The 27,459-nt window shown below is 38.0% G+C and overlaps 1 protein-coding gene across 1 annotated transcript in view; it reads left to right on the top strand.

Annotated features, from left to right (window-relative positions):
• PTPN21 (protein tyrosine phosphatase non-receptor type 21) overlaps nucleotides 1-27,459 on the top strand; it is a gene marked incomplete at its 3' end in the record, with an annotated part of 41,634 nt that overhangs the window by 722 nt on the left and 13,453 nt on the right. The window contains exons 2-10 of the mRNA XM_082486016.1: nucleotides 3,260-3,633; nucleotides 15,333-15,502; nucleotides 17,127-17,224; nucleotides 19,683-19,750; nucleotides 20,180-20,250; nucleotides 21,568-21,655; nucleotides 21,855-21,943; nucleotides 24,037-24,124; nucleotides 25,961-26,040. Coding sequence (XP_082342142.1) covers nucleotides 3,454-3,633; nucleotides 15,333-15,502; nucleotides 17,127-17,224; nucleotides 19,683-19,750; nucleotides 20,180-20,250; nucleotides 21,568-21,655; nucleotides 21,855-21,943; nucleotides 24,037-24,124; nucleotides 25,961-26,040 — 932 coding nt within the window. The 5' untranslated portion in view covers nucleotides 3,260-3,453. The remainder of the gene's footprint in view (nucleotides 1-3,259; nucleotides 3,634-15,332; nucleotides 15,503-17,126; nucleotides 17,225-19,682; nucleotides 19,751-20,179; nucleotides 20,251-21,567; nucleotides 21,656-21,854; nucleotides 21,944-24,036; nucleotides 24,125-25,960; nucleotides 26,041-27,459) is intronic.

Below are 27,459 nucleotides of genomic sequence, written 5' to 3'. Positions count from 1 at the left end.
GATACCACAGTGCTCAATAATCATGTGTCAGTCACAGCCATGTTGCTGAAATTCTGATACAACATTTTTGAAACTAGACATTTGTGTTGAAATATAAATGTACAAAGTTTGGCCACTTAAAGACATTTCTAGCTGTTGTGTGAAAATTCCAGGCTTGCTAAATAAAGTCTTATTATTGTAGAGGCTGTCAATTGGATTTGTAACTCCTGGCAGCATGTAGTTCTTTTTTGCTAAAGTAGCTTTATAACAATGCAGATGTGTCTGAATTTCAAGTAATGCAGAAGGCAAATATGAGAGCACTTAGCATTGCAGAATGCACAGCTGCTGAATAAAAGCAGCGCAGCTGTGTTTGCAAGAAGTACACATGGCTAGCAGTGTAAGTTACTGAGTGATACCTCAGTATTATTCATCAAACTTGCCTTTATTCTACAATGTTAATTAAATGACAGGAAAATTTTTTTTGGAGTTGGATCTTTTGTGATATGGACTGGAAGTTGATTACTTAAGTTTTCCTTGTTGTAAATGTTTTTCAGAAGTAATGAAGATTATGTCAGACATGTACCAAGTTAAAATGAAATCATTTAGAGTAAATGTTCAGTAGAGCAATAAATGCAAACACAGATCATAACCTGAAGAGTGCTCCTGGCATGTTCTGAAGATTCTGCTCTAAACTTCCTTTCTTTGCTTGCATTGCTACCTGTCTGCATAGTGAAATAATTGAAAGTCTGAGATTGCCTCATATCAGCATTAGATGGTTTGGGAATTTCACCTGTCAGGTCAGCCTCTGGTTAGTGATTTTTTTCATTATTTTTTTTCCATGCCCTTAGACTACTTTTCTAACAGCCTGATGGGGGCATAGAAGTTTGAATGTGTTCCATATTGGTACTGCGTAATAACTGGGATTAAAACAGCACTGCACTTCTGACTGCAGCTCTCAAAAAGATGAGTAAGTTGTTTTTTCTCATTGCTGTAGCACCGAAGAAAGTGTGTAACTGTGCACAGAATGTGTTGGAAAACAGGCCCCAGGGACGTGAGCTGAGGTCAGTCAGCCAAAAGTTTCTCTGCCAGGAATAAACCCAGTGCGAGATTCTGCTGGCAGTGGGCAGGAAACTAAAAGGTTCTGTCTGTAGAGCATTCCCTGCATGCTGCTCCAGGGAGGCAGGATTTGGAGGATCAAAGTGCAGAGAGAGTAATAAAGTGAGGAGTCCCCGCATATCCCTAAGTTTTTCAGGGAAACCTGTTGCTATCAGTTGTTATTTATTCCACTGCTGCACCCAAAAATAAATTAGTGTTTGGGTCGGGGTTTTTTTGATTCGAATAAGATTTTTGGTGGTTATCTGTTGAGGATGGGTATTGTGTAGAATGGTAGAACTGCTTCCAGAATATGAGAAACGTGGTCATGAAGTATGCTTATGGTCATTCCCTGGAGTAGGGTTGCAAAGATGTCATCGGGGAAAAATGCCATGCTGCCTCCTCTTTCTCCCCATTTTAGGCTTTTAGTGTTTTTCCGCTTGTTTCTTGTTTGCCGTGCTGTTTTCAAGGGAGTAGGGAGTCTGATAAGAGATTTTCAACCAGAAGACTGTGTGGTTGTGTAGAATAACATTAAAATTCTAGGTATGTATATAAATGTGCAAGTAGTATGCTGCTGTCTATTTGTTTATAGCTATACCTTTGAGTTTAAAAACAGGTGCGCTAAGAACAGGTTTAAAAAACGGTGCGCTCCTTCTTCCGATTTCCCTCCACCCCCAAATAAATGGATATCCTCACGTTATTCCCGTTTGATAACTCTCGAGACTTTTCAGAAATCAAATCACGCCTTTCAAACTGTGCTACTAATAACATACCAGCCCGAAAAGAAGAGGAGGAGGGTGGTTGTTTTGTTGTTTTGTTGTGGTTTTTGTTTTGTTTTGTTTTCTTTTCAGGCGGTGCGGCGCTGCCACTAGAGGTCCCAGGCAGAGCTTCCCCGGGCCAAACAGCAGCTAACAATGAGAGGAAGAAGCATAGCTTTCCACCCCCTCCCTCGGGGGTGGCTCGGCCTTCCCTCAGGCCCGGCGCGGGCCAACGGCCGGGGCGCGGGCGGGCCAACGGCCGCCAGGCGCGGGGCGCGAGCAGGCGCTCGCGCCCCGCGCCTGGCGGCCGTTGGCCCGCCCGCGCCCCGGCCCGGCGCTCACATCGCTGTGAGGGAGGCGGTACAGCCGCCCCTCCTTCTCCAGAGGCGAAGGTGGTACTGTCTCGAGTGTGTGAAGCGCTTCTCACTTCAGTGGTAACCCCAGTGCCCGGCCTGGCTGTAACGACTGCCCTCAACACCCCTACTTCTATAGAACACCCCCCCTCCCTCCTCCTCTTGTATTTAGAGATTTTTTTCTTTTGCACGTGCTGCTGAAAACTAGCGCTAGTAAGAATGAGGAATTTCACAGGTTAGGGTGCGTGTGGTGAGGAAACACTTGAGAGGAGGAAGGCAACGCTTGTATGTTGGGGAGTCGACAGGAGACGAGGCGCAAAGGTGTTTGCCAAAGGTGGGGAAATGAGTAGCGCCCTTTAGACTGGGAATAAGTATGTTTTTCAAGGAGAAAATAGAAAAATAAATGGTTCTCAGAGCTCGCGTGCATTTTTGGTGGGGCAGAGTATAACCTGAAACATTGTCCGACAGTTTGACATCAGAAATAATGTTACAGTTAGCTGTAATTCAGGGATAATTAGAGGAATTGGATTTTAATTGTCTGGTAGGAAATGGCTAAGGTGTGAGCTTTAATGCCTCTCTTCCTGCCTTTCCCCCCCCCCCCTTAATCGTTTATGGGGCTTGGTTTTGTGTTTAATCCGACAGATAGCAGCTGAGGCTGCATGCCGCTCTGAAAAACAAGCCAGATCACTGGTTTTGCGTGTAAAGAAAATGTCTTTGTTCAGTATTAGAAATACCTTAGGCAACTTGGACTTTGTAGAGGTATTTCATTTAAATACTGATTCAGTTTAGAAATACTTATTTTAAGGCACAGCAGCTGCATTTGATGACAACTCATTATTCACCTGCGAATTTAAAAAAAAATAATCATCCTGCCAAAGCCTTGTATCAACTGTGGAAAAACCAGAAATTCTGGTGCTTATTTCATTATTTGAATGCATAACAGCTCTGCATTTTGGAAAAGTAGACTGATTATTTAGCTTTAGAAAAAATATACATGTTATTTTTCCCATGTTTCCATTCCTCTTTCAGACAAAGCATTTCTGATTCTCGTATTTATTCTCTTTTGCTCCTTGCTAGGATTCCAGTGGATGCCCTTTCTACTTGTCTCTCAGTGGAAACCTTGCTTGTCTTTAATGGATACTGCTGCTGCTGGTTGATCTCTGGAGACTTTACAGCTCCTTACCTTTTGAGAGGAGATAGCTACTTGTCCCCTCTCAAGGTCCCAGTGGTAGTAGCTTTTTATCAGTAACCATCTGTGTGGGAAAAAGAAGATGCCTCTACCTTTTGGGTTAAAATTGAAACGAACTCGACGTTATACAGTATCAAGCAAGAGTTGCTTGGTGGCTCGTATCCAGCTGCTCAACAATGAATTTGTGGAGTTCACACTGTCGGTGGAAAGCACAGGCCAGGAAAGTCTGGAAGCGGTGGCTCAGAGGCTTGAATTGCGGGAGGTAAGCAAACTGTCCAGTGAAGGCATGATTTTTGTCTCTGGTGCTAGATGATGTATGTGGAGACTCCTTACAATTTGGGGCAATCAGTTTATTTACTGGAGCAGCTATCCTGTGTTCCCCTTGTTTCTTCACGTTCTGTTCGTTGTTAATGATGAATCGAATTGGTCCAAAACAGTTGCAAACTTAAGTTGCAGAGCTAGGTAATGTCCAAAGGGGAGGACATGTGAGAAGCGGCAGTGAAGAGGAGCTTAGAGCAATAAACGAAGTGACTGTTCTAAACTTCACAATGCTGAAAATGCTGTTTAAAAAAAAACGGCACACGCAAAAAAAAAAATTCTGCCTAAGCAATGTGGTTAAGAATTACTGTGAGACTTGAGACAACTTTTAGCTTAGTATATGCAAGAGAGTGTTATTTGTGTGCATGTATTTCTTTCTGATGGATTAGTGCTGTGAAAAGAACCTAGAGCAAAAAATGTGATAAGTGTACCAATGACCAACTATTTGTATTGCTTGTTCAAATACCACAAACATGCTTGCAGATACTGTCTTGGAGCAGGCATATAGTCATTTAGATTGAGTGCTGGCCTCATGAGGAAACATGGCTTGCACTAGTTGAGTCTGTGTATATCTGTGTAACCTGCCTTTTTCCTTAAAAAATCCTTAATTCATATTTTGCAACTGAAATTTGCTCTTCTCCAACACAATGATTATTCGTACATCTCCTATATTGAGTGAATTACTGCTGAAATGCTGAGCTGCACAATGTTTATAGAAATCTACATGATTACCAACATATGAAGGAATGTCATTGTTTTATAATTTTAGTAGTTGAATGCTATGGATCCTGTGTAAACTGACATTTCCCACAAGAGTCTCAAAAGGTTGAATTGATTTTGTCGTCATTAAACTAACAGCACATTGCATTTTTGGGGGGCAGGAGAAGGGAAACTTTTATTACAAGTTTAGTGTTCTGACATTGTTCTGGAAAAGATGCTTTTACTCTATTATGTGGTCTGCCATATAGTGGTGTTTTGATTATGGGATTCAAATACAGAATGAAAACCCTAGACTTGGGTAACCAAAATAAGAGTAATTGTGAAAATAATTTTTGTCTAATAACTATGATTTTTTGAAATGTTATATTTTCATTGTCAAGCAACGTCAACTGCTTATAAATTTGCTCAAATATTGACCAAATAAATTTAGGACTCAATCCTGCAAACATTTATTACTGTACGCAGCATGCATTACTGTAGGATTTCTCAGTAGGAAATGCTATATACAGTCAGTCATTGTCAGAAATAATTCTTTTTCTGTTTGGAGAATAATAAATAAATGAAATAGGTGTGAATCAATTAATCTCTAAGTGTTTGTTTACTGTGGTTGTTTTCAATCCCAATATGCATTCTTGTAGATTCTCCAAATATTTTTTTTAGTGTACAGCTATTTTGGAAAAATGCAATTCTGTGCAACAGTATGTTTTTTTTTAATCTTTCTCCTTCTAGCAAGGGGAGAATCTAGCTACACTCATAGCCTTAGTGTTTACGCATCAGATATAATATATTTAGAATTCAGTTATCATGTAAATGGAGTTTGTCAATTTTATCTATGCGCTTTCAGATGTCACTGCTAAGTCAAGAGAAGGTAAAGAATTTTTACTATATTTGGTTTGCTAAATGCAAAGGCTTTGTCTTCCTGAATGATGACTGCTAGCTTTTATTGAACTAGTCACAGAGCGTTGGAGATGCATTTTTTTACAGCTATTCTTCGTAACCTTTCTTTGGAGCTACTCCTAAAAATCTGTTTTTTTTTTAAAAAAAAAGATGGCAATTGCCTCAATTAAGAGTCATATATCAGACTAAGGGAGTTGACAGTACACTATTGAACTCTGAGCAGATTCCTTCAGTCATGCATTCTTGCATGGATTATTTTGGCAGGAAAATGTGTTGTAATAAAAGGGAATGGAAAGTAGCAATATAAAATACTTTCCAGAGCTTGCGTTCAAAAAATGTTGTTCTGCCTTTAAATAGTCAGATTTGCGAAGCAGATACTGGGTCATTCCTGACTGCTTGCTTGGTAGAAACTTTTCAGAAAGAAAAATTTGCTCAGCACTTTGCTTAAGTCTGCAAAAACAACATTAGTCCTTGAAACTGTAAAATGCTAAGTACTTTCTATAAGATGTTGCATATTGTTAATGCACTGAGCATCCTTAAAGTGTGAGTGTGAATTCAAAGTGTTAAATGTGAAAGTATGACTGTTTATTTGAATACTGAGACAATGCAGTTATGAAAACCGAGGCATCAGTTTTGGGTTACTGTCTATGGGCTATGCAGTTATGACACGCAGTTCCCACTCACCTTTAAAGCAGCTCATTGCAGGAGTTATGAGGGGCATCTTTACCTTTTTACACATTGAATGGTAAAATTTGTAAATGTCTCTTTCTCTCTGGTATAGTCTGCAATTACTGAATTTGGACAGTGAATTGAACGGCTTATTTTTAATGCTGTTCCATCTTTTAAGATACTTGTTTTAACAGATCTTTATGTAAATGAGTAGTCTTTAAATTATGCTTTGTGGGGCTAACCATTGGTTTTCTTTTGGTTTTCCAAGTAGTACTTCTCAATTTCCAAGTTGTATACTAGCATGGACACATAGTTAGGGTTTAGGAAGTCTTAAGTATGTTGACAATTTTATTTTTTTACTGAATGGTAGACTTTACAGAAAAGTGAAATGAATGCATTAAACTAAGAAGAATATCTTCTGGTATTCCCAGAATGTGACTCATCAGCAAATGGGTATGTAATCCAGCTCTCTTAAACTGAGGAACTGGGGAAAGAAGCCAAAGGGAACAGGGAACATAAGTTACTTACCTTTTGTAGCGCAGCCTGTCTTTTATCCTGTGAGAGAACTATAACCAAACTTGATTTATGCAAAATGCTGTATTTGTTGCAGAAAACTATTCTGGAATGACAAGTTTTGAAAAACTACTCAGAGCTCTGATTGCTAACTGCCTTAAAAAGTATCTCCAACTCTGCTCATCTTACATCTAGGGCATGAATATACAAATCAAATACTCGAAAAATATAGAAGTGTGTTTTTTTAAATGTTAATACAGTTAGATATCTGTAGGATGTTTGGCAGGAGATGTTACGCCTGATTTACCTCTCTTGCTGGACCTTCTTTTATTTCTGCTTTCTAATAAAACTTCTAAACCAAAAAGAAGGGGCAAATTCTGCTACTGTGTACGAGCTGAGCCTGACTTAACTGCAGATATGCGGTAGAGATTTGGGCCCAAGTACAAGACCTAATGGTAGGGAACTTCTGTGGAGAGTATGTATTGTGCATATGCAAGTTCCTGTGTTTGTTTTGGACATGAATAGGAAAGAAGGAATCGAGGTTATCTGGCTCCTGAATAACTTTGAAGTTGCGAAACAGTGCTTCAGAAATGCTTGAACTATGCTGTAAAACTTTACTCTGAATTCTAAATATCATCTCTTCTTTGGAGAAAACACAAAATACCTTTAATTCAGTGTGGTGGTTTCTTAAATGTGTGTTTTGCATACATAAACAATGTTTGTAAAATAAGGCCGAGTGCAACCATAAATATTCTGACATATATATGTATCAGTAAACATAATGGCTGGCAAATAAAGGTGGGCCAAGTCATGACAGAGAGGTCACTAACATGTTTATGCCTTGTATCAAAGTCTGACAAAATTTTAGCTAATGCTTGGAGAAATAAGAGAAGGAGTGCTCATAGTTGAACTGCTATGGTCACCTCTCTGAATCAAATTTTCATTGAAATTAGGAAAGGAAAAATTGTCATGGAGGAACATGTATAAAAATGCAGACCTTCAGTGTGTAATCTAATTGATTTAAAAGATGCTACTTTATTGAAAAACAAACTTCATCTAAAACATGTATTAATTATGTGTGCTGTAATTGTAATTTAGGAGCCAAGATAAATTGAAGGACAGAGCACTCAGCCAGAAATCAGTAATTGCCTGAGTGCAATTATTGTAGTTCTTCCTTTTTCTGAAGGAAAAAAAGCTATACATTCAGGTATAGTATTTGCACTCAGTCTTACTACACTGAACAGCACAAAATTAAAGTTTTTGCATGAAACCAATAGTGGCAATTAGGAAGCCTAGCCCCTGACTTCTTTAGCTTTTTTATAATGTTAAGTCAGAATTTGAATATACCACAGTATTTTTTCACTGTCACAATGCCTGTGAATTGCTGTATAGTTTTATACTTATTTTGACAGGTTTTCTTTGTTTCTGAAGCAAAGACATTAGTTTATTGTTTTGTATTTTAGACTACTTTGAAATTTTACTTTTCCCTATTGTAAAGCAATGAGAATTTAAGCCTCTGATGAATGGGAACATGGTACTTCTTTTATTATCAGTACTGTGTAAGGTGCGAGTCAAAAGCAGATATGTGAGTCCATCCTTCTTGGAGCCTTGGTCAGTGGTGGGGAAAAAGTAACACAATAAAAAAAAAAAAAAAAAAGTATGTTTCTACATTTCCTGGTCATGTTGATTAATAACTGACCTGTTTCTGCAAGAGGTTAAAATCTGTCTTGATGGGATATAATGTCTTCTATGCCCTATGAAGGTATTGCTCTTTAGCTTGTAAATTAGCCAGTTTACCTTTGTCTAATGTACTGAAGAGTAGAATCTGCCTTGCCTATCAGAAGACTGTTTATTCAAGATAACTGAAGGGTATATAACACGGTGTATTGTGATTTGTGCAATGTTTTAATTTTAATAAATTAGAATATGTCAGATTACCTTGCAAAATATTGATTTTGTTTGTTTATTTCTTTTCCCTTCTGTTTTGCTTTAAGCTGTAGTTGGCAATTGCTTTGTTTAAATAGCATTTGTGAAACCGATATTGGAGTAGTTAGAAAATAACTGTGGGGGGTGTATTGGAAAAAAATATTTACTTTATGAAAGAACTAAGACTTAAGACTGACTTCTCTCTGCATTCATATAGCTCCTAAACGCTCCCTCCTGCAGCTACAGTTGAAGATCTTGTCAGTACTAGAACAACAAGAATAGTATAAGCAAAAGTACCCTAAAGTGAGTAGCTTAAAGGGTGGGATTTTTATGACGCTAGCCAGCATCTTTTTCTGCAAGACGAATTGGTCATGGTAGTATGCAGAGGGGTGCAACTTTCCACTCAGTGGCTGGTACGTGGCAAGGCTCGCAGGTTTCTTTCTCCACCCCTTCCAGGAAGTCTTGGATTTTGTACGCTGGCCAGTCCAGGCTGCTCCAAATCCTTTCTCCCCTAGAGATTGGGAAGATTTGTGGAGGAGGTTTTCTGCTGTGATAAGGGTGGAGTTTCTGGAGAATTTTCAGGGTCTCTTGTGTCCTTCTGTAGTTCTTAATATCGGGTGTTGGGTAAAGCTTTCAATTTGTAATTGGTGGTCATGCATAGTACAAGATTATTGACCCAGTTCTGCATGCAGTTTAAATAAACTGTGATATCCTGATGGCAGGAACTGTTTTGTATCCAAGCATATAATAAAGCTAGACGCAGTGGAGCCCTTGGGCTAGCTGGGATTTTATAAGTCCAACTGTAGTGCTTATCCTTCAATGATGAGAAGTTTTCAGCACTGTTCAGGAAAGGCTTATGGCTTGTTTTATTTGTATGTACCAGTGTAAAAGAGGAAAAGCCTGAAAATATATTTAGATTGCATTCTATCATAAACCCTGTTACTATTTTCTTTTTTTTTAACTTTTTGCCTCACATCTTAGGATGGTGATTCCTTAGGTCAGTGTACCCTTGAGGCAGGTAGCAGATTGCATTAATTAGAAGGCACTGTATTAACAATTAGAAAACAATTCTCATTTCCAGTCTGTTTGTCACCTGTGAGATATGCTATAAGATTTATAATACAGGATATGAAAATTAGCTGGGAAATATATAATTAAATACCTAAGTTTGAAGTAAATTTTGAACACTGCTATGCCTCAGAGGAATGTGTGCTAAAGTCTATTTTCCTCCCTGCTTCCATCCACAAAGAGTGTTTGGGTTGTTTTTTTTCCTTTAGTCCGAAGGTTTATAGAGAATGAATTTTTTTTTATTATTTTTTTTATCCCTCCCTCCACCCCCCAAATGTCCGTAATAGTGTTGTCTCAAAGTCCTAGGGAACATAACTTTTTCTTTATATTGGATTGCCAGAAAACAGAAGTCACAGTCAAGTTTGAGGATCATAATAGGTGCTGTTAAGCTCAAGTGAGAAGATTATGCATATTTAATACCTGGTATATACATTTGTCATTTGTATTTCTTTTCTGGATAGTGTAAACCGTGACCAAAATAGACCCTGAGATTCTATATTAAAACATTTTTTTTTATACTGCTAACCAGAATAACTGATATATGCTAATGATGTTTAGATTAGAGCCAAAGTGGAATTATGTTAGGGATGAGGCTGATCCATATTAAGGAAAAAAAAATGAAATGCAGCAGTTAGTTGTAGCTAACTAGTTGCAGGCAGTTGGTACAGGGAAGAAGGGCTATCTCATTGATTCCATTTCAAATTACAAAACATGAGGAACAGCAAAGTATGCTCAATAGATGTGGAAACTGATGAGAATGTCAAGATTTAAAGCTCAGTTTTAAATGGGTTTGTAAAAGATAACTTTTTTTTTTAAAAAAAGTTATTTCATTTACATCCAAGAATTTCTCAGTAAGCTGTTTCTCTTTGTCAGCACCAGTTCTAATGACATAGAATCACATAATAGTTTGAGTTGGAAGGGACATCTCAGGGTTGCATGATCCCAGACTTTACTGAGGAAGGCCAGCTTGGATCAAGTGGCTTAGGCATTGCCTGGGTGAGTTTGAGTGCCTCCAAGGATGGAGATTCGACACCTTTTTGGGCTAACTGTTCCAATGTGTGGCTAGTCTTGTTGTGAAGTTTTTTTCCTGATCTAGTTGGAACTTCCCATGTTGCAGCTTGTGCCCACTGTTTCTCATAGTTGTAGTGAGCACTTCCAAGAAGAGTCTGGCTCTGTCTTGTCTATAGCCAGCTCTTAGGCAATTGAAGTCCACAGTGAGATTTTACTTTAGTCTCTTCTAAAGACTGATCAGCCACACTTCTCTAGCTCTCATCGTACACCATGCCAAAAGGTATAATCTAGTCACCTACAGTAATGTAGTTTTGTCACATTTATACCTGACGAAGCTCCTGTGCTTAGTTTAGGAAGTCTGGTTGACTTCATAGATGAAGTCAGCCCACTCCCACCAACTTGTGAGCTGTAATACCGTGTTGGGCTTTTGGTACTTTTGTGTTCTTGATATCTCTTGAACTTTTATGCAAAAATGCTTACTATTCTTGTCCCTAGAGACAGAAGGCAGCTAGGTAGAAAGTCAGTGCAGAAATTATATTTTCTTTTTATTTCTATTCTTCAAAGCGGTTGGGTCATGAATAAGTCACTAAAATAAATGAACCTCAAAGTAGTGTTAAGCTTAACAGCTTAACATGTTTTAGGAATTATGTCATGACATTCTTTTTAGAATTGGGTGTTGTCCTGAGCTTCTAATAATAAAATGTTTTAGCAATGAATAAAAATGGGTTCTATTTTAATGAGTGTGAATATTCCAGGGTGCATAATCTCCTCTGAAAACTCACAGGATCAAATTCTGCTCTTGAAGTCAAGTGAAAGGTTTATATACAAGTCAGAAGGCAGGCTTTGGTCCATAGTATTTTACTTGGCTTTCATTTTATTTTTGATAGTCCAGATTGGAGGAGTTTGTAAGGGAAAATACCACAGCATAAAAACCTTGTTTAAAGATATGCTGGATTCCAGAGAATATTTTAAAAATGGAAACATTTTTCTAGGTCTGTTGTGCCACTAACTATTCGGTTCTGTGCATAGGCAAGAAAAAGTGGTTAGTGTTTTAAAGAAACAGACCAGTGCAGCTATCATCATGCCTTAAAAATAGGCTATAGATGCAGTTTAGACTACAGGGTGTAGAACCAGGAGTATCTTACATCAGAGAGTTTGAAACAGTGGTGGTGTTAACAGAAGTTTGTGCTGTTTTTCTCCTTACCTGTCTGTTATACATCTGTGCTTCTTTGAGGCTTAAATACACCAAGACTGCAGATGAAAGTTATTCAAACAGGTGCTCAGAAATTTTTGTATACATTTTTAGTTGTTTTCCAAAAGTGTTTGTGTGGAATCTTTTATAGAAGTCTTCAACTTTGTTGGTGTGCTTCTGTGGTTCTGTAGCTGTTACCCGTAGGTCTCAGTCTCTGCCTTGGCCTCTGCTCTCACCCAGAAGGTTGTGGTTCGATGTTTCAGATCGCGCTCAGTCCAGGGCTGTTGGGCAGAGGGGCTGGGCCAGCACAGTAGGCTTTCTTTTTTGAGCTCTTCCTAGCAAGTGAAATAAAGTAGTTCATGGCATATCGTTCAATTTAACTGTTACATTTTTATTTTTTGGTCCTCTAGTTTACTTACCATCTTGCAAAATGTATATATTACATTTATAACACTTGGAAGTTACAGGATGTCAGCATCACAGTCTGACTTTGGCCCCTGTGACTGTGCGCATGGTGTTAACAGTCTTGTAATGAAAGAGAAATAAAACTTTTTACGTGCATTCCTTTCCTCATTCAGTCTGCAGGCAGGATTGAGGAGTAGTCATTCGATACATTTTTATCCTTTTCAGTGTGTGATGTTGCAGTGAATCACAGAATGATAGGGGTTGGAAGAGACCTCTGGAGATCATATAGTCGTTAGCTGGTAGAGCTAGAGCAGGTTGCACAAGATGGCATCCAGGCGGGTTTTGAATGTCTCCAGAGTCAGAGACTCCAACACCTCTCTGGGCAGCCTGTTCCAGTGCTCTGACACCATCAAAGTAAAGTTCCTCCTCATGTTAAGATGGAACTTCCTATACTCAAGTTTGTGCCCGTTATCTCTTGTCCTATCACTGGGCACCACCGAAAAGACTGGCCCCATCCTCCTGGCACCCTCCCTTTAAGTTTCTAAGCATTGATAAGATCCCCCCTCAGTCTTCTTATCCCCAGACTAAAAAGACCCTATTCCCTCAGTCTTTCTTCGTAAGAAAGATGTTCCAGTCTCCTAATCATCTTTGTAGCCCTTTGCTGGACCTTCTCCAGCAGTTCCCTGTCCTTCTTGAACTGGGGAGCCCAGAACTGGACACAGTACTCCAGATGTGGCCTCACCAGGGCAGAGTAGAGGGGGAGGATAACATAATATTTCTTTCTTAATGGAGTTTGTGTCATACTACTGTTGTAATTCCTAACATTTGATGGAATCTTAAGATACCGTCTTCTCAATATCCTTGTGGTATGCCAGAGGTTGCCACATGCTATATCTTATGGTTGGGGGATTGAACCACAGAAATAAAAGCAAATGCTGTCTAAGGTATCTGCAAGCTTTGTGCGCCTGGACTGAGAAATTTAGAAAACAGTGTTGTTCATAGTATTTGTATTCAGAGCCATATTCCTTCTGTCCTCTTGAAACTGGAAGTATTTATGACTTCTTAAATTTTACTCTTGATTTTCAGAGTTCAGAAGTTAAAACCATAGTGTCCACCTGTGAAAAATTTGGTTTGTAGGATTTGATTTACAAGAGAACTCTGTTTCTGATGTGGGAATACAGTCTATTTCTCTATGGTGATTTTTAAACTTTCCCAACCATGAAACTATTTTGTATCTGTCAGCATTCTGCCTTTTCTCCAGATGTCTTCCACTACACCGAATAACTGTTTTTTTCTTCTATGAGCAGTTCTAATTCATTTTTTGTATTACAACCTGCCTTTTTATCAAGTAGGACCAGTTGTCTTAGAGTTTGCAGAATGGATCTTAATTAAGGTTAAATGGTCAGACTTCATCCTAAATTTTTTTTTATCTTCTGAATACTGATTTTGCAATTACATGCTAACAGTAATCTTAATTCAGAGGATTTTTTTTTAAAACATTGGGGAAAAAAACCCACCAAAACCCACCAACAATTACTAAAAACTGTGTTGATGCTAATTTAGAGAGGGGCAAAGAAGTACATTTTGTCAGTATGCAATGTTAAAGGAACATTATATCTTAAATTGCCTCTAATTTTCCAGTTTTCTAATTTCCCAGAGAAAATGCTTTCATGGAATAGATGGTTTTATTAATTTAATGCTACACCTTGACTTTTGTGCTCAAAATTACTTAATGATCTGTGCTAATATGGAGTATTGATTTCACCACTGTCCTTGAAGTTTGGGATGTAGCATATCTGCCCATGTCGTAGTTGTTATATGTATAGTCAGCCTGTCAGAGCTGTGAGGGATAGCCAAAATCCCATGAGAGTAGACTCTTCATCCTGTTTAGACTATAAACTAAGAAGGTGTAGCTATATGAATTTTCAGATGTGTATATGGGTGAGTTTTCACAGGAAAGTACTAAAGTGGTCTTTCTCTACTACCAGCTGTTGCTCCTTAGTGAAAGTCAATCTATGTTGCAAAGCATCAAAATGCTAGAGCTTCTGAGAAAACAACAAAACAACAGAAAAAACTTTGCTGGGTAGATAATTTTTCCAAGTCTAATTCACAGAAATAATTGATGTAAAAAAATCATTATGATGAATTGTTTTATAAAACTTCATCCTTAATAGCTTTGTGTAAGTTAAAAATATCTGAAAATATATAAAGTGTGGGTTAAAGGTGTTGGTATTTCTACCATTTCTACATATAGTAATGTGTATGTAGCAAGGACTTGGAGAATTTCCATGTAAATGCCTACAGATGTAATTGGTAATTCGTAGCATTCCCTTATCTCCCTCCCTCAATTAAAAAACTTGTGATTATGATTTCTAGTTTTGCTATAATGACGTGAATATTTTCCAGTCCACATCTGTTTTGTGGTCCAGAACTGAATGAAATATGTACTGCAGGAGCAGATTTTAATCAGTTTAAACATAGTGGAGAAATTTGAATGAGTGGCTCTGCAGTGTGGATTTAGAACTATACTGTGAAGTGATAGAAAAATATTCTGGTCCACACTCCTCCTCAGAGGAGATCTAATGATTACATTGTGTTGCTCAAGATGTTGTCCAGTGAGATTTTGACATTCCAGGGATGGACATCTCTCAGGCTCCCAGGCAATCGGTTCCAGTACATACTGTGTTTTGTGTTTTGGCTTGGTCAAGAGTTGCCTGCTCGGGCAAGGTAGCTTGCTGCTGTACCTGGTCATGTTCTTGCTCGTGGGATGAGCCTTACATGTGCTTTAATGAGCTTGTCTTTGACTGACCAGCTGTCCTGTGCTCTTTTGTCCTTCAGCATCCCAGCCTGTCTGCCAGTTCCCCAGAGAAGCCATGCTTTGCTCTCCCACTGTCCAATGTCATTTTCTGTTTACCTTCCTCAGTTCCTTTAGTTTTCCTGTCACACATAAATGCTTACTACTAACATCTGTGAGTTGCCACAACAGGGTAAGGGACTGTTTAGAAATAAAGAGTAGGTTTGGTAATGTTATAGGTGGGGGACCTTAACATGGATTGCTCACCTGGAAGTAATGTCTGCTTTTGATATTAAATGTCTCTCCACTTCTCTAAGTTTTCAATAACCCATAGCCTTAGTCAGTGTTTTAAAACTTTTATTTCTACATAGCAAGATTTTCATACAATATATTTTGTCTAATATTGCAATATTAACTTTCTTCATCATTGAAATGACTCTTTTTTCAGATTACATACTTCAGTCTGTGGTATTATAATAAGCAGAATCAGCGCAGATGGGTAGATTTGGACAAGCCTCTGAAAAAGCAGCTGGACAAATATGCCTTGGAGCCAACTGTGTATTTTGGAGTAGTGTTCTATGTGCCTACTGTTTCTCAGCTTCAGCAGGAGATTACCAGGTAAACTTCATACGTGTGTCTATAATTTTGCTTTCAGCATTCTGAAATGTATGGTTTATTTAAAAATTGTCTACTTTCCTCTCCCCACCTCTATAGAAATGGATATTATTACTTTACTTTCGAATATTTAAAATATGTGATAAACTAAGCAAACAGCTACCTTTTTGGTGATCTTATGAATCTATTCAAACCTGTTTTCAGTAATAGGCATACTTGCATGGTCAGACTTTTGTTTTAGTCCCTTCATGTTTGTCTCCCTTTTTTATTTTGAAGAGCCTTATGTTGCTTTTGGGGACATCCATCCTGCACAAAGCACATGCAGATTTTATTGAGCCATGCTTTCCCTTATTTTGCTTTCAGTACTTTCTGTACTTTCAGTACAATACATTGGCAAACTACAGGCTAAGCTTCAGCTTGTGATTTTTTTGTGTATCACCGGACAATGAAGATGGATGTTAGCTTTGATATCATATATCCATTTCTACTGTGAATCTGGGGAACATCATATAAGTGGTGCTGACTGCAGGGAAAAAGTAAATTTGAGCATACATACTGGCCAGTTATTCCTATGGGCCTATACATTGGTTTCTAGTGTCTTAACGTGTATAGTTGTTCTGATTTAATTATTATTTTCAACAGGCTAATGAGTACAAAACCAGTAACTGGATTACAAACATTTATTTGTCTTTTTCAAAAGTAAGCGCTTGCATTGATTAGCCCGTTTAAGCTGGTAACTTCAAGTTGGGCCTGCTTTGAGCAGGGAGTTGAACCAGATGATTACTTTCCAGCTTAATTTATTCTCTGGTTACATGAAACTGTCTTTATATACTCTGGTACTAAAATACCTTGCCAGACACCTTGTCCACTAATTGTAGTGTAGAAGGTTTTCAGGGAGATAAGCCTCTGGGTGCAGACACTGGTGTTGTAATATATTGCTCAATGCCTGGCAGCTTTAGTTTATGTTTTATGTGTAATTTCTATAACATTATTTTCTTTCTGAAAACTCTAAAGTTTTGGGCTTTTTGTCAGCAATTTTACTGGCTTAAAAAGTCATTCTAGTGGTCTTTCTCTTTTCTTTTTTTTTTGTTTATACATTTTTGGTTGGGAGTCTGTGTGTTGGTGTACTAGGATGCATTAGAGTAAGATAAATGTCATGGTGTCGATTGAATAGCCAATTGCCTGAAAAACCTTGAATATTCTTCTCTGGAAATGATTTTTAAAATATGATGTTTATGCTGGAGCTTTAACAGCAATTTTGCACTGTGCTGCTGTGTAGAAAGCAGGAATTTATGTGCCAGCCTTATACTCAAGCCCTAGAGGATGGTGCTTGCTTTGATGTATGATAGTGAGAGTCTGGATTAGTTTCAGAAATCTGTGGATTTTTTTCATGCCTTTCCAACATAAATGAGATTGAGCATGTTTAAGCAAATTATATTGGTGGATTCCCTGACATTGGACACTTTTAAGATTCAGCTGGACATGAAATAGTGGGTCCGAATGATAAGGAAGAGTACCCCCCACACAAACTGGGGAATGCAGAGAGGAATGGGAAATGCAGGCATATTCATCTGCACTCTGTTTAAATTAAGAAGTCCATGTTAGCATTTTCTTTTTTCCTATGTAGGTATCAGTATTATTTGCAATTAAAGAAAGATATCTTGGAGGGCAACATTCCTTGCACCCTGGAACAAGCAATACATCTGGCTGGTTTAGCTGTTCAGGGTAAGTAAGGCAATTATGCCAATGAGCTAATGTTGCATTAGAAACTTTGGTGATGTATTTTATATTGCATGTTTTCTATTTATCACTGGAAGATCCAATTCAGTAAGTTATGAACGATTTGCTCCTTAGAACTTTGGCATATGGGCTGAGGAGGGGGAACGGTGGGATCAGTGGCCCTGAACTTGCTGGTATTTCTGTGCAGTCCTCAGAGGTGTATCTAACACATATTTTCAGGAGTTAAGTTTGAATCAGACATCGGAGTTCCCTTAGGGGCAAAGGCTTTAGTTGCCTGCTTACATCGATAGACCCTTCATCTGTTTCTGTTAATGAAGACTCTTTGTTCTGACATGGTAACAAGAGAAAGAGACATGTTTTAATAAACAAGCAGATTTGAATGTACAGTAATATTTGTATCTCTACCTTTTCTCCCAAATATCCTAACACCTAAGATTATTTCCAGTTAGTATTCAAGACTGTTAACAATTCCTGTGTTCAAATTGCTCCCGATGACCCATTTCTGTGATACCTACATGAAAATGGCTACTTTATTTTTCCTAAATGGGAATAGATGGGATAGAGTATACACCAGAGAACCACCGGTCTGTCTGCACTGATCATATCTGGTGTTCCCTGCTAACATGCTTGTTCAGTCTTAAATATCTCAAAATAAAAGTTTTTAATGGCAACAACTTTGTTTAATGTGTTTGTATATAGCTTCACTGTTAATGCCACTCCAGTATATCTAACAGCAATTGTAAATCTGCCAAAATTGAAAGGGTCTTAAAATCATTGGCAGTACATACCACTTAAGTTTTTTTTGGTCTTTTTTAATTATATGTGTTGGTAGTATCATGTTAAAGGCAATGATGATGTTTTTAGAAAATGTGGTTAGCAGTGGAGTAGGGTGAATTATACTAGTACCTTGTTTATATAACAGTGAATCTGTTTAATCCAAGCCAGGATTTAATGGTCTTCAACTGACAAAATCTTGCTTTGTTATTTTCATATCTTTGGGCAGTGTAAGTATCTCTGCTCAGCAAGTTGTTTATAGAAATCTTTCAATATAATCCTCTTTCCAGATGGAAAATACTTATCCTTTTAGCTTTCACATTCCTTTTTCAGTCTTGTATAAGAAAGAAACTGAATGTGTTGATAACACAGTGAAAAAACAACTTGGAAAAAACGCAGGTTCTCAATTATTGTGCTCCAATGACTGATGTAGCTTATACCAGGTAGGTTAGTTAATTTTAGCTGGTGAACGAACAGAAGCAGTTGTTCACTGTTTCGAGTGAACTGGTTTCAAGAATTGTAAACAGTGCTTTATCTGAAGTGCTGTGTTGGTGTAGCGTGTTGCAAGAAGTTCTCCCCTTTCATCATAAATAACTTGCATATTAATTGTTAATGCTTAATACAAGGTTGGTTCATAAATGTCTCCAAAGTTATACCATTATGGATGAGAATCTGTGGTAATGTAAATAGGATCTGTATACTTGGGGATTCTGTTTATATTTTTAGGAACAGCCATTCCGTACAGACTGCTGTTCCTCACTTTCTCCTGTGAGACGGATACATAACTTTTCCAATTTAGACTAGTTTATTTCTTGTTTGAAACGTTGGCTGTTTTTTTCCTGGAAATAGAAAAAGAGGCAAATTCCTTGGGATGCCCTTTGGCATGATGTAAAATCAAAACTGTTATTAAGTCCCTTCTGAGCACATCTCTGAGTCTGGGAAGGCTTCTAGGTTCCACTTTTTCTGCATGCGCAGGGAGCTGTAGAAGGCTTGAGAGCAGAAGGGTGCTCCAGCTTCTCTGTCTGTGCAGTGTTTGAGTACAGCTGCAAGTTGGAGCAGTCTGCCAGCTCTAAACTGCAAGTAATTAAGTATCTGGCATGAAGGAGTGAAGAAGATGGAGCCAGACTCTTCTCAGGCAATGGGCACAAATTGAAATACAGGAAATTTCATTTAAACATAGTAGAAGTTTTCTGTTGTGAGGGTGGTGAGACACTGGAATGGGTTGTCTGGAGAAGTTGTAAAGTCTCCATCCTCTGTGTTAAAAACTTGACCGGAGAAGGCTCTGAGACAATCTGCTGTAGCTGACCCTGCTTAGGGCTAGATCTGCAGTGGCCCCTTCCAAACTCAACTGTTCTGTGCTTAAAAAAACAAACAAATAAAACCCCAAGGAACTGAGGAACTTGGAGCAGCACTCCGATTGTTTCATCATTTCTTCTCCTTTCCTATCCACAAGGAGTGTTAGAGATTTTTCTGAACAAAGTAAAAAGATGGGATATGTTTTTACTTTTCCTCTTCATAAACATTACTGGTTAGTTTGTTCCATTGTTTTACTTTCAGATCGTAGTTCAATAGGATGGAGATTTGCTACTTGGAGATCCTGCTGCAATTAATCGGGTATTGAATTATTTTGTTACAAATGTTTGAATCCAAGAAATTTTTTATTTTTTAGCTGATTTTGGAGACTATGATCAGTATGAATCTCAGGAGTTTCTACAAAGATTTGCTTTGTTTCCAGTGGTAAGTACTTACTTTAAATTGATAAACTTAAATTCTTAAATTGATAAATTTAAATTTAAAACTTTCTTTAGATTGCAAATCATTATTAAAAACTGAATGATTCATCTAGCTTACTGCTCCCTAGATTGTCAAATTCAATAAAGGTTTTCTTTGAGACTGGAGTGAGATATGATGCCTTATGTTACACAGGAGCAAAGATGTTGCATGATCTTTTCAATTCTATTGTATATTACACTGAAAAGAAAGTTAGGATGGAGACGGGAAAGTGAGTAAAACCACTTGTGCTTTTTGGTTTTATTTGTGTGCATATTACAGCATATAAGCTACAAGACTAGAGTGGAGCTTCGATTCACCTGTGTAAAGAAACTATAACCATTTAATTTGTAGAATTTTTGGTATTTTATTCTATAAATGGTGTCTTACCTTAAGGGTTGGCTGCAAGAAGAAAAAATATTGGAAGAAGCAACACAGAAAGTTGCCTTGCTACATCAGAAGTACAGGTAACATTTCTAAATCTCTTTACTGCTTAATTTTGATGTGATTGCTTCAGTAGCTCAGGAAGTTGGGAATCTCAGAAGACAGTTGGACTAATTTCACCTGCCATTTAAATGAGTTTTTCCCTGATAAATCTGCATTAAAATTACAAGAACTTTTGCTGAATGAAAGTGAAAAGAGAACAGAATAATAAATTAAAGGATTCTGCTTGAAAATTAGGAATACAGGACACAATTAAATAGGGTGCCTTCACCTGTATGATGTTTCTGGAACTTGTTCATATGAAGTTGTGGCTTCAGTAAGGATATTTCTTGATAAACAACACTGACAGATACTGAGGGCGCTAGAAGTGTAGAGACAGTTACTGTGCCAGAATGCTTATGATCTTAAGTAAAGGTAGCTAAGATGCAGTAGTTCAAGACAAAGGAAAGTTTTCTCTGTTGTCAGTTCGTCAGTGAAAAAATGTTTGTGACTATGTGATTACTACTCATTTTTTCATGTATTACTTTAAAACGTCAGTTTGAAAATTTCAAATCTATTTATCTTTGAAATGCTTTTGTAACAAGATTGCAGGGTTAAGGTTCAGCAAAGAAAACAATCTGCACGACATTAGGAAAAAGTAAAGAAACAGAGAGATTGATGATTGAAAAAGTATTGAGAGACATAAGATTCAGCATGACAGGATTTTGCAGGTAGAGTTAATGTCTTTTATGAGATTGACTGAGGTAGGTAGGTAGGGAAATACAAGCTTTTAGTGGCACTACTGCAAGTCTGTGAGAAAACTGTCTTTGCCAGTTGATCTAATTTAAAAAAATATTACCTTTACCTACAGATCTTGTCTTTCTCATGTTTTCAAACCATTACAGTTAAAACTGTCAGCATTTAGAAAATGAGACTCTCTTTCCTGAAATGTGAAGCATCAAACTGCATAGTGGTCCTCAACATGTATACTGCAATAGGATAAATTCAGGTCTTTAACATGTGTGCTGGAAGAATCATTCTGATAAAGTGAGAAAGTATGCTGACAACGATGGATTTGCAGAAGAATGTGATAATTGTCTGCCATGATCAGAGATGATAATTGTCACTGGTCTTTGTTGCTATTTACACCTAGAGATGCCCGAGACAAAGAAGTTAGTAGAATCAAAGCATAAAGGCTGAGACAAATACATCAGCCATTGGTACAGATGGAAATAGCATGATCTGATGGTTGCCTGGATGCCTTGGGGGTGCTTTTCAAGCTTTGACAGTGTCAGTCAGAGTAAAACAAAGATGATTTTTTCTTATTGACAGTACTAGCTGATCATTGTTTTCATTTGTAGAGGCCTTACTCCTCCTGATGCGGAAATGTTATATATGCAAGAAGTAGAGAGAATGGAGGGCTATGGTGAAGAGACCTATCCTGCAAAAGTAAGCAGGGCTTTGATCTTTGTCTCAGTTGCTTTTTTTCCCTATGTAAAAAGGGTTACCTCCTGCCAAAAATACAAAAAAGCCAAAAACCACACGACCCCTTTTCTCCCCCAGAACTGTAAAAGTAGTTGCTTCTCGTGTAACTTTACTTTCAAAGACTTTTTTCTGGTTTTGCATATTATTTTGCAACTTCTTACAGGACAGCCAAGGAAGTGACATATTCATTGGAGCATGTCTTGATGGTATCTTTGTGAAACACAAAAATGGTCGTCCTCCTGTTGTATTTAGGTTAGTATTGTTATTTCTTAAAATACCTTGGTGCACTTCACACTTTGTGTGTTCCTCACTAACATGAATGACTCTTAGATATGATGTGTATTTAATCATTTGATAAACCAGAACATAGTTTTGTAGTCGTCATGCTACAATCAATACTGAAGTTCATGGGAATTTTTCAATGTATTGACTGCAGGGTGAATGTCTTTAAGCCAGATCAGTTCTAAGAGATAAACATAGAATATATGTTCCATTGCAAAACAAGTACTGAGTCAAAGAGGTGCAATTCTCTGCACATAGAAGATCCGAAGTCCTGAGATGGACACATCAATTTACTTAGAAATTTTCAATTGTAAAATTATCCAGAACTTCTGCTCACATAGTATTTGTAAAAGAAATAGAGGAGAGTCACATGATAACATTTGTTTCATTATTTGGATTCATACATTGGTTTAGTTTATTATTTAACATTCTGATAGGTAAATTGTAGACATAGGCGTGTCTGTATCTTACCTAACAGTTAAAATCCAGTCTCATGTGAAATGACCTGGTTCCCACTGACTTCAAGAAGGGTTGCTTGGGCATCTTGGGACAGAATTTGGAATAAATTTTAAAAAATACATATCAATATTTTAATTTTTTTAATGAGTCTTAATAATCTGTAGGTATCTCTAGAGCAAGAAAGGCTTTATTTTTAGTGAACTTCAATCTTCTAGAATTGAATTTTTGCCTGAACATGAACAGAATCTTGAAATCCTGTGGTCCAGCAGTTACTGGAACTTGTGGTGAATTTCTGGGGTTAGAGAAAGTAGCAACTCTGCTTCTTCCTGTTAGTGGTTTTGTTTAATAGAATTTATAACTTAAGTTCTGTTAACTGTCCATCACAAAAATCTCTAACTCCGCTGCTGGATAGGAGAGCTGATGCCAAGTTCCTTTAGAATGGTAGAAGTGCCCTACTCTGCTTTCTTGCAGAATGAAGCAACAATAGCTCCGCTCTCTGACATTCCAAGCATACAGGGGAGAGAAATAAAGCTTTCTCCGTGCATTTCACATAATTTCCCAAAGTATTGTGAACAAGTGTCTTGTGTAAACATAAGAAAAAATTTGCACATCGGGGAGCATCATAAAGTATTCATATTCCAATTCCAGCATCTAGTTTTCTGCTCTGTTGCTTATTTGTTGTATAACTATGGGCAGTTCTACCGGAGATAAGTATATCATGGTATTTGGGTGGCAAAAAAAGCATAGACAAATGACCCACTGATACAATTTACAGGGTTATGCTTCAGATTGGTTCAAGTAATTTCATAATTGCATCCATAAGTGCCTGTGAACCAAGGCCTTAAATTTGAGGGATCTTTTTTCTACATCAAAATGGGGACACTAATGTTTGTCTGCCTCATGCATGTGATGGTGAGTAGCTATAGAAAATGCTATCAGCCACATCTATATAATGAAAATTGAAGTTGTATAAATACCTTTAGAGAGTCCTGTATGTAGATCATGCTTTTTCGCTGTGTTTATGCACTGCAGAATATTGTTTTAATAAATCAATGCTATAAGCTTTATTTACTATAACATAATATTAATGGGTCACTACATTTATATTTAAGAAGTTGTTGAATAAATAATGGTATTGCAATCTAACTTTTTCTCATCTGTCAATATGCAAGAGAGTTCTAGAAAATATGTATAATAATTCTTTAAAGGCTTTGTTTAATGTAGATTTTTTTTTTCCCCTAGAATGTATGGTTTGCTTTCAAGCAGTCAGGACATTTTAATTTACTGAGAACTAGTTTTGACCAAATCTGATTTTTTTGAAAAATCAAAATAGCCCTTGAAAGAATTTCAAGTGAAAGACAAGTAATAAACTTATTACTATACATGTTGCACATCTTCAAAAGAGTTAGTTGCATACGTATTTTCCTTTCAGCAGTCATTTAATGGACATGGAAGTGATGAACCTGTTCAGATAGATTGATGAACTTTATATTTGTCTTCAGTCCTTTATTCATGTTCTTCGTGGTGGTTCTGTTCTTCAGTTGCATTTTCTGTGGTTTGAAAATCAGAGCTTGCCAGCCTTGTTCTATCCCTTTTGTCTGCAGGTGGCATGATATTGCCAACATGTCCCACAACAAATCTTTTTTCGCATTAGAGCTGGCGAACAAAGAAGAGACAATCCAATTCCAAACTGTGAGTAGATTTTTACTTTTACTTTATAACTAAGGCATCAGTAAATAAAAACACAAATTAAGACTGCTAATTTAACTCGAAACTTTGAACTGTATGTCAAAAGTAATAATACTGTCTCTGGCTAGCTTTCTATGAGAAGGCGTTAAAAATCTGACCTTTTATGGTGAGTACATTGACAAGTTTGGTTCAGGTGCTCACAAACATTTTAATCCAGTGAAATTTCTAGCATGTTTTTTTTACCTTTAAATCGTAGAATCATAGAATCATTTTGGTTGGAAGAGACCTTTAAGATCATCAAGTTCATCCAGTAACCTAACACTGCCAAGTTACCGCTAAACCATGTCCCTCGGCACTGCAACTACACATCTTTTAAATACCTCCAGGGATGGTGACTCAACTAGTCCCCTGGGGAGCCTGTTCCAATGCTTGATAACCCTTTTGGTGAAGAAATTTTTCCTAATATCCAATTTAAACCTCCCCTGGTGCAACTTGAGGCCATTTCCTCTTGTCCTGTACCTGTTATTTGGGAGAAGAGACTGACCCCCACCTTGATACAATCTCCTTTCAGATAGTTATAGAGACCGGTAAGGTTTCCCCTCAGCCTCCTTTTCTGCAGTCTAAACAACCCCAGTTCTCTCAGCCATTCCTCATAAGACTTGTTCTTTAGACCCTTCACCAGCTTTGTTGCCCTTCTCTGAACACGCTCCAGAACCTCAAAGCCTCCTGTAGTAAGGGGCCTAAACTGAACGCAGTACTCAAGGTGCAGCCTCACCAGTGCTGAGTACAGAGGTACAATCACTTCCCTAGTACCGCTGGCCACACCATTTCTGATATATGCTAGGATGCTGTTGGCCTTCTTGGCCACTTGGGCACACTGCTGGCTCATATTCAGTCAGCTGTCAACCAATACCCCCAGGTCCTTTTCCACCAGGCATCTTTCCAGCCACTCTTCCCTAAGCATGTAGCATTGCATGGGGTTGTTGTGACCCAAATGCAGTACCTAGAGCTTGGCCTTGTTGGGTCTTATACCATTGGCCTTGGCCCATCCATCCGGCCTGTCCATATCCCTCTGTAGAGCCTTCCTCTTTCAAGCAGATCAACACTCTGGCCTAACAACTTGGTGTTGTCTGCAAACTTACTGAGGGTGCACTCAATCCACTTGTCCAGATTGTTAATAAAGATATTAAAGAGAACAGGCTCTAATACTGATCCCCGGGGAACACCACTTGTGACCAGCCACCAATTGGATTTAGCTCCATTCACCACAACTCTTTGGGCCCAGCCATCTAGCCAGATTTTACCCAATGAAGCATATGCCCATCCAAGCCATGAGCAGCCAGTTTCTCCAGGGAAAACTGTTTCTGCGGGAAACGGTGTCAAAAGCTTTGCTAAAGTCTAGGTGGCCTTTAAGCAGTGGCATTTAAAGATAAACATGGTCTTAGAGCTTTGCTGGAATGGGCCACAGCATTCCTTGCAGAATTAATTATATGTAGCATTTACCAGTTGCCTTTGTCAAGAAGGCAGCTGTTGACAATCTTATGGCACGATATATATATATACTGTAAATTGTGTTAGTGTTATAGCTGATAAGAGTGTCTTCAACACAAGGCTTCTACTTTCAACTTTCATAAATCTAATAAAATTGTTAGACTAGAGTGCATGTCCAGGCCCACAAAATACAGTTTTAGGGAAAACCTGGTGACAGTAATGACGTTGGATTAAAACAAAGTCAGTCAATGCTAATTTGATCTTTAACATTTCAATGGCTTGTCTGAAAGTAAGTGAAGGGTATGCATTTTGGCCTAATATGCACATTTTGGTTTTGTTTTCTGGCAGGAAGATATGGAAACAGCAAAATATGTGTGGAGGATGTGTGTGGCTAGACACAAATTTTACAGACTAAATAAATGCAGCCTGTAAGTAGAATACGTTAGCAGAACTCTTGATGCCCTTGAAAGTTCCACTGGGAGGTGAAATCTTTTATAACCTCTGTAATGTCTTTACTATCCTTTTTTGGATGGTAGTAATTAATGACGGGGTTTTTTTCTTAATCTTTTTTGAGAAGAATACTTATCACTAGTTTCTTAAATATGTTCTGCCTTAGAACGGAGGACAATATTAAACACTGAAATCTTACCAAAAGTAATAGTGTTTGGCCCCTGCTGTTGGATCTCAGTGTTGTGACAGACTTCAGTTGCTTTGGGGGCTACTATTGCTAGAATATTTGTGAGCTCCTGGAGTCACTGGGATTTTGGCCTGGGTTTGGGTGAACTGCTCTGAAAGGACACTCTAGAGGCCTTTAAAAGGGCGGGAAGTGTATGTGAAGCACTCCTGAAATGTGCTGGATTGACAGCTGAGAGGTATGTGGTCCTTTGGATATCCGTGGCATCTGTATAGCTCAAGTAGCACCAGTGCAGAGTAAATTTAATACAATTCATCAAATTAGATTTAAATGGGCTGGTCTCCAACTTGTAAATCAAGGGCTGGAATTTGAGCTACTCCACCGCTACAACTTTCCTTCAGTTAAGTTACTCCAGTCAAAGAATAGAGAACTAGACCCATTGAATAGTCTGTCGTAAAAAAACATGATTCCCAAATGTTCTGTTCCTCTTTCTTGTACACAGGAAGATAGCTATGAAGGGGCTGGTCAAAAAATTTGCTGAGGCCAGTGGAAAGATAATGGAATATTTTGTACCACAGATGTCTCGCTAGTGTGTTTAATGCTAATTTATTTTAAAAGAATAAGATTAATTTGGAATAAAGTAGGCCTCATACTTCTAAGCTTGTAAATCTGTCTGCCTTTTGAGAGGAGTAAGAAATATTGGTAGAATTAGTGCATTTGTGGGACTTCTGCGTTGCTGTCTGAGTAATGTCACTTCTGTAGTTGTGTATTGAATGCCAGTCTCTAGGATTACTTGTTTTAACCCTTTCACCACAACATGGTTTTATTAATAGGTGAAGTCCTCAAAAAAACCTTTCTGATTACTCTAAGATTCCCTGTCATCTGGTCCTGCTGCTGAAAACTGTCTTATGCATGCCTGTATTAAGTTCAGGTTGTTTTTTTTCTTTATCTGTACATACCTTGTCTTTAGAGACTCCCTGGACTCTCCACCTGAGGAGGGCTCTCAGAAACCTTCCCTCATTCTTTCCCTTCCACGCTTTCCAATCCTTTCTCGTCCTTCACTTCCCAAAGGGTGAGCTGAAAAATCATCTTTCTTTCTGAAATCTGGCAGTTCCTGCATTTGTATTATTCTGATGTTTTTTGACACAGAGTACAGGTTTTTGACAGAGTACAGGTGCAGAGTAGGGTGGTGAAAAAGAAGCTTAAGGTTTCT

This window comes from Vanellus vanellus (genome assembly GCF_965231255.1).
Source record: "Vanellus vanellus genome assembly, chromosome: 6".
In the NCBI taxonomy this organism is placed as follows: domain Eukaryota; kingdom Metazoa; phylum Chordata; class Aves; order Charadriiformes; family Charadriidae; genus Vanellus; species Vanellus vanellus.
The sequence above is the reverse complement of the archived record's forward strand: the minus strand, read 5'-3'. Positions and strand labels throughout refer to the sequence as shown.